We start from the raw sequence: 13,930 nt of genomic DNA, 5'->3' as shown, positions 1-13,930 counted from the left end.
ATAATAAATCATATTGTGACAGAACGACATTTTTTTCTTTTTTTAAAAACAAATAACAAATTTTATGTATCTTCCGAGATGATTTATAGTTGTCACTGTCTAAAGCAGAGATATGGAATAGGAACATTTTTCCTGGTACATTCAAATCTGTCCACCATCTCCCCCTAGAAAATAGGGTCCTGTCTTTAAAACCTTCCACTAGGCAGCTAGTATGGTCACTACGTCCCCAAATCCCAAGCAACTCCATTGTTTACAGCAGTCACAGAATATGTCTGGAGTTCCAGAGAGAATGGTTACCCTATGCGTGGAAATGTATAGCTCTCTACATGGTCCATGCTCTAACTCCATCTCTTCTTGGTTGCTTTTTTGTTTCAGAGCGCTGTAAATATTTTTAAGAATATAAAGACATCCTGTAATTTCTCTCTAATCTGATTAAAGATGCTAATGATTATGTTAAAAAAAAAGAATATAAAGACAAATACATATTTTTTTCAGGCCTGAGAATGAATAAAGGTGCCATCACCCCTCCTCGCACTTCACCTGCAAACACGTGTTCCCCAGAAGTAATCCATCTGAAGGACATTGTCTGTTACCTGTCTCTCCTGGAAAGAGGAAGACCTGAGGATAAACTCGAGTGTATGTGTTTCTTCATTAGTTTACTTGTCGCCGTTGGGGTATAGGGAAAGGGGCTAAATACTGATCAACTACAAATTGCAGAGACTGTGGTTATATAAAGTTTGCTTAAGTACAGTGATGTTGATGAATAATAAAAATCCCTTTAATTGAAAATCAAAGTATAGTGATAATTGATCAATGTCAGGTTATTTATCAAGTTTCATTTATTACCGAGTATTTCTTGATCTTGTTTATCTATCAAATGACATTTTTATTATGAATGCTGCTCATTTTGATACCAAGATGATATTGGAAAGTGTCTATTGAGGTTGTTTTGAAAAAGAAAAAAAACCGCATTTATTCCTAGTATATGAAGAGATCTTCCTATTGGTCAGTATGAGGCGTCATTCACAGCAGACATGCAGCTAGAGCTTTCTCCCTGAGAAATCTCTCTTAAAAGCTTTAGCCCTAACGCTTTCTTTGCTAGGAACAATTATTTCTCAAGTGCAATACATGAGAGCTTCATTCATGGAAGCTGACTCTGTATATTATTGATAATTAAACAATAGCGACTGTTTATTTTATCTACAAAGTAGCTGGTAATGCAGATAGAGCAGCGGTTCTCAACCTGTGGGTCGCGACCCCTTTGGGGGTCGAACGACCCTTTCACAGGGGTCGCCTTAGACCATCGGAAAACACATATATAATTACATATTGTTTTTGTGATTAATCACTGTGCTTTAATTATGTTCAATTTGTAACAATGAAAATACATCCTGCATATCAGATATTTACATTATGATTCATAACAGTAGCAAAAATACAGTTATGAAGTAGCAACAAATTTTATGGTTGGGGTCACCACAACATGAGGAACTGTATTAAAGGGTCGTGGCATTAGGAAGCTTGAGAACCACTGAGATAGAGGATTTCTCTCTAATTGAAAGGAAATAATTGCTCTCTAATAAAAGATAGTGTTTGAGCTCTCTCTGGTGGCAAATTCTACTCATTGCAATGCAAGAACACATTTTTTTAAACATTAACTCTAAGCCTAGGCAATCATTTATTTAGTAAATCTATTATGTCCCCAAAGTCCTTGCTAAATATAGAGCTGGTGGTTTGTTCAATAATCTAATTCACTTGATTATATTGGATATTATGAAAAGGAATTAAAAACTTTTGCTACTGAAATGAGAGTGAAGATAATGAATCCTAATTTTGACATTTCCAAAGCTAATAAAATATAGAACATTGTGATGTCTCAGAATTATGATTAAGAAGTACAGTATGTTTAATTAAATTTAATAGTAAGTTATTGATGTTATTTCTCTTACTAGTAATTAATTTACTATAATATGATTATTTGAGTCACATCTGCTTATGAATAAGCTATATTAACATTATTCTTTAAATAAATATTTCTTATTTCTAAATGTTTAACATTTGCATTTCAAGATTTATTTGTATTCTTAAGAACTTATAGAAATCTCTCTTCTTCCAAAATAAATATTAATGTTCAGTGGGTTTCTATTGAAGTTACAGCCAGAGAAAAAGTTTGCGCAGGTGTTATCAGGACCATGTTAATGATGGTTTTAAAAATACAAAGACATTTAACCCCACTTTCGAGACTGAATAAAGGCACCATCATGCCTCCCCAAATATGGTCTTTGTGCTGCAGTTTAATTATTTTTAGGTCAACTGGAAGTCTTTTTTTAAAAAAAGACTTAGATAGAATTCCTCTGAGGCATGCTTTTAAGTTCTCAATTTGAGTCTATGAGTCAACAGTCTTTGTCCACAATTACAGACAGAAGTTGACCCACAAATCATTCAAAAACACTTGATGAATCACGTCAAACCTGACCTTCCACTTACCTCTCTTCAGTGCTATCCACCCCCTTCTCTCTGTTCTTTGTATTTTCCAGCCCCTTTTTTAAGTTTACACCAGACTTAGTTGTATTGGCCTTTTTTCTTAAACATTTTTCAGACTCATAGGCAGAGTTGGTATGGCCTGGCACTATTATTGTGATTTTCGTCAGAACCTTCAAAGTTAAAGAATTGCAGCCTCAGAAGCACATTAAGGTACACCGATGCTCTAGATCTCTTCTCTACTTCCCTCTAATTTGGAAGACCTTAACCTGGTCCTTCATCTCCTGGAGCTTGCATTTGTTTTTAAGGACCAATGCTTGGCCCTTTCCTACCTCAATTAAAGCAGAATTCATTCTTCTCACCCACTTTCTTAGCACTGTGCAGTATCATACATTTTTATCCTTCTACAATTGCAAATTTATAATTTTCTAATAATCACTTATTCTTTTTATAGTTATAGAATTTTGAAAAAAAATTTCAGGAAGACTTTAGAGAAATGTAATGGTTATTAATTTAATAGATACTTATTCCCCAAATAGTTATGACTTATTAAACACAAGGTAAGATAGAGAAAAGAAAAGAAAAAAAATACTTAAAATTATCACATACATAGACATGATGAAGCACCTAAAATAATTTTGCAGCTGCATGCTTATTTTGGATTTTGATGTTCCTAATCTAAATGCATTCAAAACTTACTGTCTGTGACCTGGACACATTTTAAAAAACCTCTTTATGCCTCCTTTTTCCAAACCTTTTTCCAAAGAATTTGGATCATAATAATGTCTCTCATGTTTGCTATAAGGATTAAATGAACTAACATTGCCCTAGCCCGTGTGGTTTATTTGGTTGGGCATCATCTCCAGCACCAAAAGGTTGCCAGTTCTGTTCCCAGTTAAGGCTAATATCTAGATTTCCAGCTCAATTCCTGGTAGAGTGTGTGCAGGGGGCAGTCAATTGATGTTTCACTCTCACGTTGATGTTTCTCCTTCTTTCTCTAAAAAATCAATAGTAAAAATCATCTTTAAATGAAATTGCTCACATAAATTCCTCCATACTTTTTAGTTTACATAATTTTTTGTGAAGTAAAGTAAAAGTAACTTCACATTTTTTTTTCCTAAACTATTTCACTTTCTCCTAAATTTACTTGTGGATTTTTGGCCTCCCCTCCCATATAGACTGACGTCATAACCCATGATGTCAATCATTGTTTCATACTTAGTTTCTGGCACCCAATATATTTGCTCACATATTGGGGTGGCAGAGTTGTCACATTATCTAAATTGGATTCACCTCAACTGGTCTCCAGTGTTCCTCTGTTCATCAATTTCTTTTAGTTAAAGGTTAACCCGGAGCTTTGTTTTATTACGACCCACCTATTTAATCATCTTCCCACATAAAATATTTAAATTCTTATAACTTCCTCTCATGTTACCTAAAATCTGTCAGCATCTAGACCTAGTCTTTCCTCTTTCTGTTCTGACTCAGGATTTATAAATGTCCTTTTATAGCTCCATAAACTGATTGGGCTGCACAATTTGACCACAACCTACTTTGCTAGTCTTGCATTTGGCTTTGACTTGCCTGCACTTCCACAAATGATATCCCAGTCACGTGGACTTACTTTTCAGTCATCAGACAAAACCTGAACTTTTCCACCTTATAATGTGCATTTGTTGGGGGTGTTCATTCCCAATGTATATCAGATCTAGGCCTTGCTCATCTCATGAGTCCTCTTTCCATTTTCTAATTGGATTTATTGTGCTCTTTCTTTGTGCCCTTGCACTTTGTGGAACTTCCCACCTTAGTACCTACCACTTGCATGTGTATGTTTGCATGTGCATGCATATGTTTCAACAGATCAGTGCTCAGAAAATAATAGTTTAATGAAATTGTACCTAAGTTAATGGGTACTTGAGAAAGGTAATGTAAATATTTAAGGCATGAAATAATACTAAATTCATTTATACTGTAACTTTTGAATACATGGTATTCATTTTTGGTTAGTGTTTATACATTACTAGAGGCCCAGGGCATAAAATTCGTGCATGGGTAGGGTCCCTAGGCCTGGCCGACAATCAGGACCGATTGGGGCCTTCTGGCTGCTGGCCGGGGTCTCCCTCCCCTGGCTACTAGCTGAGGCCAGGGCCTTTCTTCATTCCGCGCCTCCCCTTGGTGGTCAGCGCATGTCATAGCAAGTGATCGAACTCCTGAGGGGACTCTTTGCATATTAGCCTTTTATATATATGGATATATAAATATATATATATATATATATATATATATATATATTCATTACTTAATTAGAATATATATATATTCATTACTTAACTAGAATGTAAGTTAGCTTACATTTACTGAAAAGATATCACTAAAGAGAAACTAATAGGAAAATAACCAGAAATTCAATAATTGATATACAGATGATGAAGACTAACCTGCATGTTAATATGCACTATGTGTATATTAATCTCAGAATCACTGAAATTTAACATTGAGGAGACTGTTATGATCTTGCAGCCAACTTTTCTAGCGTGTCAATGAACAAAGCCTAGAGCCTGGGCTTTCATTGTACCAACAGTTTATCTAGTTGCGACTAAAACTCATGATTTCTGACGTAGTTGTAAGTGCTCTTTTTATCCTGAAAAGATTTGTTTCATTGTTTTTATTATTGTTTCTCTTGTAGAAAAAAGATATTACTCCATTACTTCAGATACTCCAAACAGCTAATTTTTTCACCTCTGCCCTTAAGGTTTAGAAAACAGGTCTTGAAATATATAAAATGGTAAAAAAAAAAAAAAAAAAAAAGTAAGTGGATTAAAGAAATTCAAGTTTAAATCCTTTTAAAAATACATACTTTCTAATATTTAATAACAAATTAGATGTTTGTATTTTCATATCAATAACAATGCAAAGTACAAAAAGCAGAGTATACTGAAATGATATTCAAGGAAAAGCTAGATAAAACCCTGCTTTCTTTCCTGGAAGAAGGAAAATTCTAGAGCTAAAGAATTGCCCTTATATGGCATAATATGTCTTTGCTCTGATCTTTAAACCAAATTCATGTGTGAGCACATAATTGTTTCTATATAAAGTACAATTACATGAGCATAAAAATAGAAAAAAAGTGGGTTAAAAAGTAGCTTGTAACTTTGTAATAGGTGCCCACCTTTGAAAGCTATCGCGTTGATAGAATAATTTTAATACTGGGCTTAAATCATTTTTGCACCTAAAAATCTATATCCTTATTATGTTAGTTTTAAAAATAAGATATATTCGTTCAATGATTCACTTGACTCTGGGCCTAAATTTACTTTTAAATAGTACTAAGGAATAATATTATAATATTTGATGGTAGGTGTTAATTTTATCAATATTATTTTAAAAGGGAAAGGCTCTATATGATTATCAAACCAATTTTTATTTTCCATAGTTTTAATAATTGACTTTTCCCTTATCTAATGAGTTTCTGTATAGCTAATTAATTCCCCAATCCTTTACCATAAATATTTGATTTGGAAGTTGTTCATCTGTTCTTTAATCTTTTCTTTGCTAGTTACCTCCTCCTTTATTTTACTTATTCAGTCCTTTGGAACCACTATTTTTGGATGTTTAAACTCCATGACAGAACCTTGAATTATTATTTTTCCTATATTTCCCTATTTTCCAACTTCTTTTCTCATGTCAGTATACGTATGTGCTCTGTAAACTTTTCAAGTTGGTGGCTGGCTTATTTATTTTCTTTCCTTTTTTTTTTGATGAACAGAGTTCTAATTTTCATGAAGTTTAAATAATTTACCTATTATTTTTATTTGTCATTGATGGTTCATGATGGATGATCAAGGTTGTGAAGGTATTTTCTAGAAGCTTTATAGTTTAGCTTTAATGTTAAAATTAGAGTTCAATTTTTTCAAGTGTAAGGTTCTTTTTTAAATATACAGATATCTGTCTAGTTGTTCCATTGCTATTTTCTTTTTAAAAAAACACCCTTTTTTTTTATCTCATTGAACTGTTTTGGTATTTTGTTCACCATATGTGTTTGGTTCTATAGCTGGACTCTATTTTCTTCCATTATTTAATTTTTTTTAATCACCATTTATCCCCACTATATCCTCTTCCACTGACTCTCCCATTATTTTATTTATCTCTCCTGTAGCTAGACTTCACACTCTTGATTATCCTTGGTTTTTAGTAACTCTTAAGTCAGGTAATGTAAATCTTCCAAATTCATTTTCTCCTTTTAAGGTTGTTTTGGGCATTCTTAGTCTTTTTTTAGTTGATATAAAGTTTAAAATTAGCATTGAATTTCTGAAACAAAGCTGAAGTTGAACAAAGTTAGAGGATATGTTTGATTGCACATCAAGGTATTTTTTAAAAGCTTCAGTAACTAAGACAGTGCGATATTGATGTAATGATAGACAAGTCAATGGAACAAAATAGGGAATTTGGAAGTTGACCCAAACTTACAGGGATACATTGATTATGACAATGTTGGCACTGCAGCACAAGTAAAGATTAGATTTCCAGTAAGAGTACTTGCATAATTGAATTTCCATACTCTTCCTTTTTCTACTGCATCATATTACCACCAAAGTTTAGTGATTTAAGACAACAGAATTCAGTTTATTATCTCTCATTTTTTGTGTCTGGAAAAAGCTTAATTGGGCAGTTCTCACTATAAATCTCTCATGTAATTGCCAACAGGCAGGCTAGAACTGGAATGATGCGAGTCTGGCATATCCTGAGAAAGTTCCAGCCTTTCTGGAACTAAATGAATGAAAATTAGCCCAATATCACTAGTAATCAGGGAAATGGAAATTGAAACCTCAGTGCATACCACGCAGTATACCTTCATCAGAATGGCTTAGGTTAGAGTGGCAACACCCAGTGCTGTGAAGATATGGAGCAACTCAAACCCTTATTGACTGCTGTTTAAAATCTAGTTTTGTCAGATCACTTTTGAAATGTGTGGCAATGTTACTAAAAGTAAATATTTGCAAATCCTAAGACCCAGGCAAATCTTTTACTGGTTTGTAACTAACTGGCAAATATTCATCTAAGCACAAGCACCATTTAAGAGAAAATTTCTAGCAGAGTTTTTTGAAGTAGCCTTACTAGAAATAGCAAACTGGGACAACTTAAATATATCTTAAGTTTAGAATGAAAAAATGGTGATGCTTTTATACATTAGATAAATAGGTAGAAAAGAAAGTGAACGAGTTAATGCTCTACATAGCGATACAGATGAACGTCAGTGGCATGATATTCAGTAAGTGATGCTGAAATCAAAAGAATGCACATAAAAGTCCAAGATAGTGGTTAACTTTGTAAAGGAGAGAAGAAATAAAGATGGGGGAGCATGAGAGGATTTCTGCTGTGTTAATAATAATTCTATTCCTTGACTTGAATAATTAGTTACATTGGTGTATTCACTTAGATTATTTATTAAATGTTGTATTTATCTATACTTCAATAATGTGTCTATTTTTAAAAAAATATTTTTATTTATTTTATAGAGAAGAAGGGGAAGGGATAGAAAGAAAGAAACATCAATGAGCGATTCATTGACTGGCCGCCTCCTGCATGCTCCCTATTGGGGATTTAGCCCCCAACCCGGGAATGTGCCCTGACCAGGAATTGAACCTTGACCTCCTGGTTCATAGGCCAGCACTCAACCAATGAGCCACATCAGCTGGGCAATAATAATGTGTTTATTTTAAAAACCAATTTTTAGTTCACAGTATCACAGAAGGAGCTAGAGAAACGGATTAGTTTTTAATTAAGTTTATGTTTAATAAAGCAGGTTCTCATTTTTTAAATGATACTGAGGAACACGCTGAATCATTAGGAGAGGCAGAAAACTAGATTAGGGTGCAACTTCTTTAGGAACAATGACCATATGGAGTATAAACTGGACTGGAGGGAAATCCATTGCTGCCTCTCTGAGCTCAGACAGTGCACATTTCAAGGCCAGCACCTCTGACCCATCCAGGACCCTGATGCTCTCTCCTCAGTGTCTGCTACTGCTGCTGCTGACCCCAAAACTAGAATCGATTCTGAGCAGCTCCTTTTTTCTTGGGTTACTAGCATCTAATTGATCATTTTGGCTTGTGCTTTGATTGGTAGAGCCTGGGTCATGTGTAAAGTCTACCTTCAAATCAAGCTAGCAAAGAAAAAGTGCCTGGCACTTCAGCTGTGATGGTGCTTTGTAAGATGTGGCTCTCAGGACACAGCAAGAAGTTTCAGATGCTGCTGGAAATGAATGATGGTGACCAGCACATTTCTCCCATTTGTGTGTATGCTTTTGAGCTCATGTTTCCAACAAGGTTTGTCAACAGGTATAGGGTTTCCATATATCTGAACTGTATGCACTGGTTTAACAGTCATTTATCAACAGTTTAGTAGAGTTTCAAGTGTCTTTCATTCTAAAATATAGTCAGGCTTTTCCAAGTCCTGGACTTGGTCCTGGTAGTTAACCCATTCTCTGAGAGGTGTGTGAAATCTTGCCATTTACAAAGATATATTTTTACCATTTTCTGCTGTACTAGAAAATCTTGAAATGCTTAGTAGCCTTGTGGTGATAGGTGTTTTTTCCCTCCTGAATTTTATTCTCACTTATTGAATATACTAGTGGCCTGGTGCATGAAATTTGTGCACAAGGAGGGGAGTCCCCTCAGCCCAGCCTGCACACTCTCCAATCTGGGACCCCTCGGGGGATGTCCGACTGCCAGTTTAGGAATCGGGCCTAAACCGGCAGTCGGACATCCCTCTCGCAATCCGGGACTACTGGCTCCTAACCGCTCACCTGCTTGCCTGCCTGATTGCCCCTAACCACTCTGTCTGCTGGCCTGATTGCCCCCAACTGCCTCCCCCACCTGCCAGCCTATTCGCCTCCACTGTCCCCCCCTGCTGGCCTGCTCGCTCCTAACTGCCTCTGCCTCAGCCCCGCCACTATGGCTTTGTTGTAAGGATGTTCGGTCTCCCGGAAGGTCTCCTGGTCTAATTAGCATATTACCCTTTTATTAGTATAGATGAGAGAGAATAATCATCATGGTTTGCACAAATGGCTAAAAGACATTTACGTCTCTTAGCCAGCCCACTATTTTCCGTAATTCAATAGGTACACGTGTTTCTCTTGCATTTTAACATCTTTAAAGACTGTTTGCATTTGCCCATAAATAAAATATGATAGATTGGCAGCATTTTTTCCTTTTAGTGATATGCAGACTAGTTTGCATCTGACAAATACTCATATCTTAGAATTTGTGAGACATAATAATGACTTTAAATACAAAAATGAAAATTAGTTACAAATATATGATCAAGATCATTGTGTAACTCTGCTTCCTAGTGATCAATGTCTTCATTTGATACTATAGACCTCAGACATCAAGATTCTACAGGAAATTATGCAAACCCAACACAAAGCTTCACTTCCACTTGTCTATTTTTTCAGCTGTGTCATTTTCTTTGTTGATCTCATTACGGCACCTGCAGCCACTTCCGTGGTCTCCTGGTGGCGTGTGAATTATACACGGGAATCCGGAGGCCAGTCACGGACTCTGCCTCCTGCTTTCCTGAGTTCACTACCTCAAAGCAACATGCCATCTCTTTACTTGACCAGTTCAAAGAGTGGCTACTCTAAAAACTATATCTCAGACTTAAACACAATGGTATAGCCATGATAATAATGCATTTTATCTGTTGCCATCCTCCATCAGAAAAATTTTCTGATTTTGCCACATTCCTTCCTTTCCCGTATTGCTTGGGGATCAATCAAAATAATGGCTTATATTTGTATAGTGACCTCTGGGTTTTGATAGTCATTTGTGTGCATCATTTCACAGCAAATGTGTGTCTTATGACCGGGTGAGTATTCTTTTTTGCAGAGAGGAAAACAGTGTTTGAGAAGCCCATATGAGTTCACATAATAGTGGATGGTAGATCCCAAATTATAATTGATTTCCAGTCCTCTGAGTCAGTTATATCTTAATATCCAGACTCTGAATGTCTAAATTCCTTCTCTTTTGTTACTTTTGAGTTTCCAGTTAGTGACCTTGTAATAAAGAATTTGAACAAACAATAGTATTTTCTAAATATATAACAAACATTGATAGAATTTATATCTGATAGACAGTATTTTTAATTAACTAATTCATTTTTAATTTCAGTTGAGAAATGATCTCACTGATTAATTGCTTTGAATAAGGGAGGGATTTAGTATGTGTGTTCAACAGAAAATAAAGTTTTGAAGAATATGCCTTATAATAACATTGATCTTACTCACCTATAATTTCATTTTTCAACATCTCTTTTATTTCTAGTTATGTTCCGCCTCTATGACACGGATGGGAATGGCTTCCTGGACAGCTCGGTAACGTTTTTCTTCAAATATTCTGTGAAAATTTTAAAGTAGTTGGTTCAGAAAAAAATACAATGAATGAATTTATAGCTATTACCACAGAAGACATGCTTAATATAATTTTCATGCACTTGCACAGTATTTTTATCATGTGACTTTTTGAAAGAGAGTGGTCTGAGAAAACTTAGGATCACAATTTATCTATTAAATAATTTTACTACATAAATGTTATGCACCAAAAGATTTAAAAAAGACTAACTTATTTGAATAAAACATGAGAAAGTTATGGCCCATTGATCTAGAAAGAAAAAAGTGAGATTTGACACTAGTGAAAGTATTGAGAATACAAGTAGAATTTAAAGGAATTATAAAAATTTAATCACTTTATTATTTTTCTACTTTTTATTTTATTTAAAATGTGTTTTTATTGATTTCAGAGAGGAAGGGAGAAGGAGAGAGATAGAAACATCAATGATAAGAGAGAATCATTGATCAGCTGCCTCATGCATGCCCCCTACTGGGTATGGAGCCCACAACCCAGGCTGGGAATGGAACTGTGACCTCCTAGTTCATAGGTCAGTGCTCAAGCAATGAACCACGCTGGCCGGGCTATTTTCCTACTTTTTAAAAGTATTCTTAATCATTTATGCTTTTGAAATAGCTAAATGTATTTACAAATTGCTTTGACCAACTTCTGTTTTTTAAATGTCTCATTCAATTTTAAATGAAACTTGCATACTCTATAGTTTAGATATAAAAAGCAATAGAAGAAAAATACCATCTATGTATGATTTAACTGAAAGAAATAATTAAATGTTTATTTTACACTTAATACATGCAAATTATTAATAGTTTCCAAGAGAGAAGTTGGGCTCAGTTCTACCGCTCAAGTCAGGGACTCATCTGTTTATCTAGCTCAGGTTCCATCCAATAATATATTTTATATTTGCTAGTAACATTTTGTATATTGCATTATTTCCTGTTATATAAAGAAATATAAGAATATTAATAAAAGAATGTCAGACTATGGGACCTTTAAAAAATTATCTTTATTGTTGAAAGTATTATATATGTCCCCTACCCCCATTGACCCCTCCTCCCATCACTGCCCCTTTTGTCCCCTCCCCTAGCCTTCACCACACTATTGTCTGTGAACATGGGTTATGCAAATATGCATATAAGTTCTTTGGTTAATCTCTTCCTGCCATCTTTCCCCTATCCCCCACCCCCATTCTCTCTTTCCCTCTGAGATTCATTAGTGTTTCATCCTTCCATGTCTCTGGACCTATTTTGTCAATTAATTTTGTTCATTAGCTTCCACAGATAAGTGAGAGCATGTGATAGTTATCTTTCTCTGACTGGCTTATTTTGTTTAGCATAATATTCTCTAGGTCCTTCCATGGGTGCACAGGCACTTTGAAAAACAAAGATTTGATATAATTAATACCAATGAAAATAGACAATATTTCAGATAATGAGTATCTCTCATCATCTGGGGTCCTCCCTATGCCAGGGTTCAAACAGGCTTTTTTTCACCCAAAGCAGTGACGTTGGAAACATACTTCTGTAACACTCAGTAGGACAATGGTCCATTAGTTTCTCCTGAGAGCGATAAAAATATCCAGTTCTACTCTAGGAAATGAACTCCAATCTGAATTGATGTTATGACTGCAGGATATCTTATGTTTAAGTGTCTCTATAGTTTCAAATGCTCCTACTGTTATGTGCCTAGTGGTGTTCATTTTCTATTTGGGAATATTAAACTACATGATACATTTGCTCATTTTCTGGTGGCATTTCACAGCTAAGAGATTAGGTATTTTTTATAGATATTTCAATATGCTTATTGTAGCACTTCTAATTACACTAATGCAAATTACATTTTTACTGCTGCTTTGTTTTATTTAATGTTTCTTTTTAATTAAGTTATAAGAATGTTTCTTCAGTAGGCTTTTAGCCATGGGTTGGCAGCTGATTTAAAAAATTAATCAAATACTTTTTTTGATCTCTGCCATTTTCTTTAACATATAGCAAATTACTAGCAATAATTGTGGCTATATTTACAATATTAAACAATGAGTTGTTTAATTTATTTATGATAAAACTAGTGTTTTTTGTTTGTTTGTTTCTTTTGTAATTAAAATATGGTTTTAATTTCTATGGTTTCCTCCACAACATTTACTGTCCCAGTATATTTCCTTCAATATTAGCATGAAATTGCATCTTCTGATGAAATTTTCCTTAGAAATTTAAAGGTGTAGCAGTTTGCATATTGAAGGCAAAACAGAGGAAAATTGACACTTTGAAAAATGACTACTATGTCTAAATAATACTAGTTAATGTTTATTGATCACTTGCAATATGTCAGACAAGTACATTTTATGTAATAGCATGTTTAATTTTTGTAGCAATTCTATAAACTAGGTAAGATTAGAATTACAGCAGTAATGTTTTTACTGATTAGGAAACTGAGGCTAGCCCTAGCTGGTTTGGCTCAGTAGATGGAGCATCAGCCTGAGGATCAAAGGGTCCTGGGTTCGATTCCGTCAAGGGCAAGTCCCTTGGTTTCAGGCCCCTCCCCAGCCCGGGCCCTGGTTGGGGCTCATGCAAGAGACAAACACTCCATGTGATTCTATCACATGGATGTTTCTCTCTGTCGTTCCCGCTCTCTCCCGCTCTCTCTAAAAAGCAATGGGAAAATATCCTCGGTTGAAGATTTAAAAAAAGAAAGAAACTGAGTCTAAGAGAGGTTAAATGACTTAGCTAATGCCACAAACCTACATAATAGTCCACCACAAACAGTTTCCATTCTTAAAAACATACCCAGCGATTTTAACCATTCCAAACCATTCAGGCATACATAAACAAAAAAATGTTGTAAGTGAAAGACAGTAACACACCCAAAATCCTAGCCTCTAATTCCAAGGGATGTGTGTTTTAAATATTTTTATCTGTAGTAAATAAACACATGCATATTTGTATTGTTTCTGGGGTGACCTTTGCTACATAAATAGCATTTTCATGATTACATCTTTTCTGGTGAGAGTATAGCTTTTATCAGAGGGATTCATGGCCCTCCAAAAGAAA

The 13,930-nt window shown here is 34.9% G+C and overlaps 1 protein-coding gene across 1 annotated transcript in view; it reads left to right on the top strand.

The window, feature by feature from the left end:
* DGKB (diacylglycerol kinase beta) overlaps window positions 1-13,930 on the top strand; it is a 530,693-nt gene that overhangs the window by 126,775 nt on the left and 389,988 nt on the right. Inside the window, exons 6-7 of the mRNA XM_081101920.1 lie at window positions 496-636; window positions 10,806-10,855. Of these exons, the coding sequence (XP_080958046.1) occupies window positions 496-636; window positions 10,806-10,855 (191 nt within the window). The remainder of the gene's footprint in view (window positions 1-495; window positions 637-10,805; window positions 10,856-13,930) is intronic.

Source organism: Myotis nattereri, assembly GCF_964212035.1.
Source record: "Myotis nattereri genome assembly, chromosome: 11".
Taxonomy (NCBI): Eukaryota; Metazoa; Chordata; class Mammalia; order Chiroptera; family Vespertilionidae; genus Myotis; species Myotis nattereri.
The sequence above is the reverse complement of the archived record's forward strand: the minus strand, read 5'-3'. Positions and strand labels throughout refer to the sequence as shown.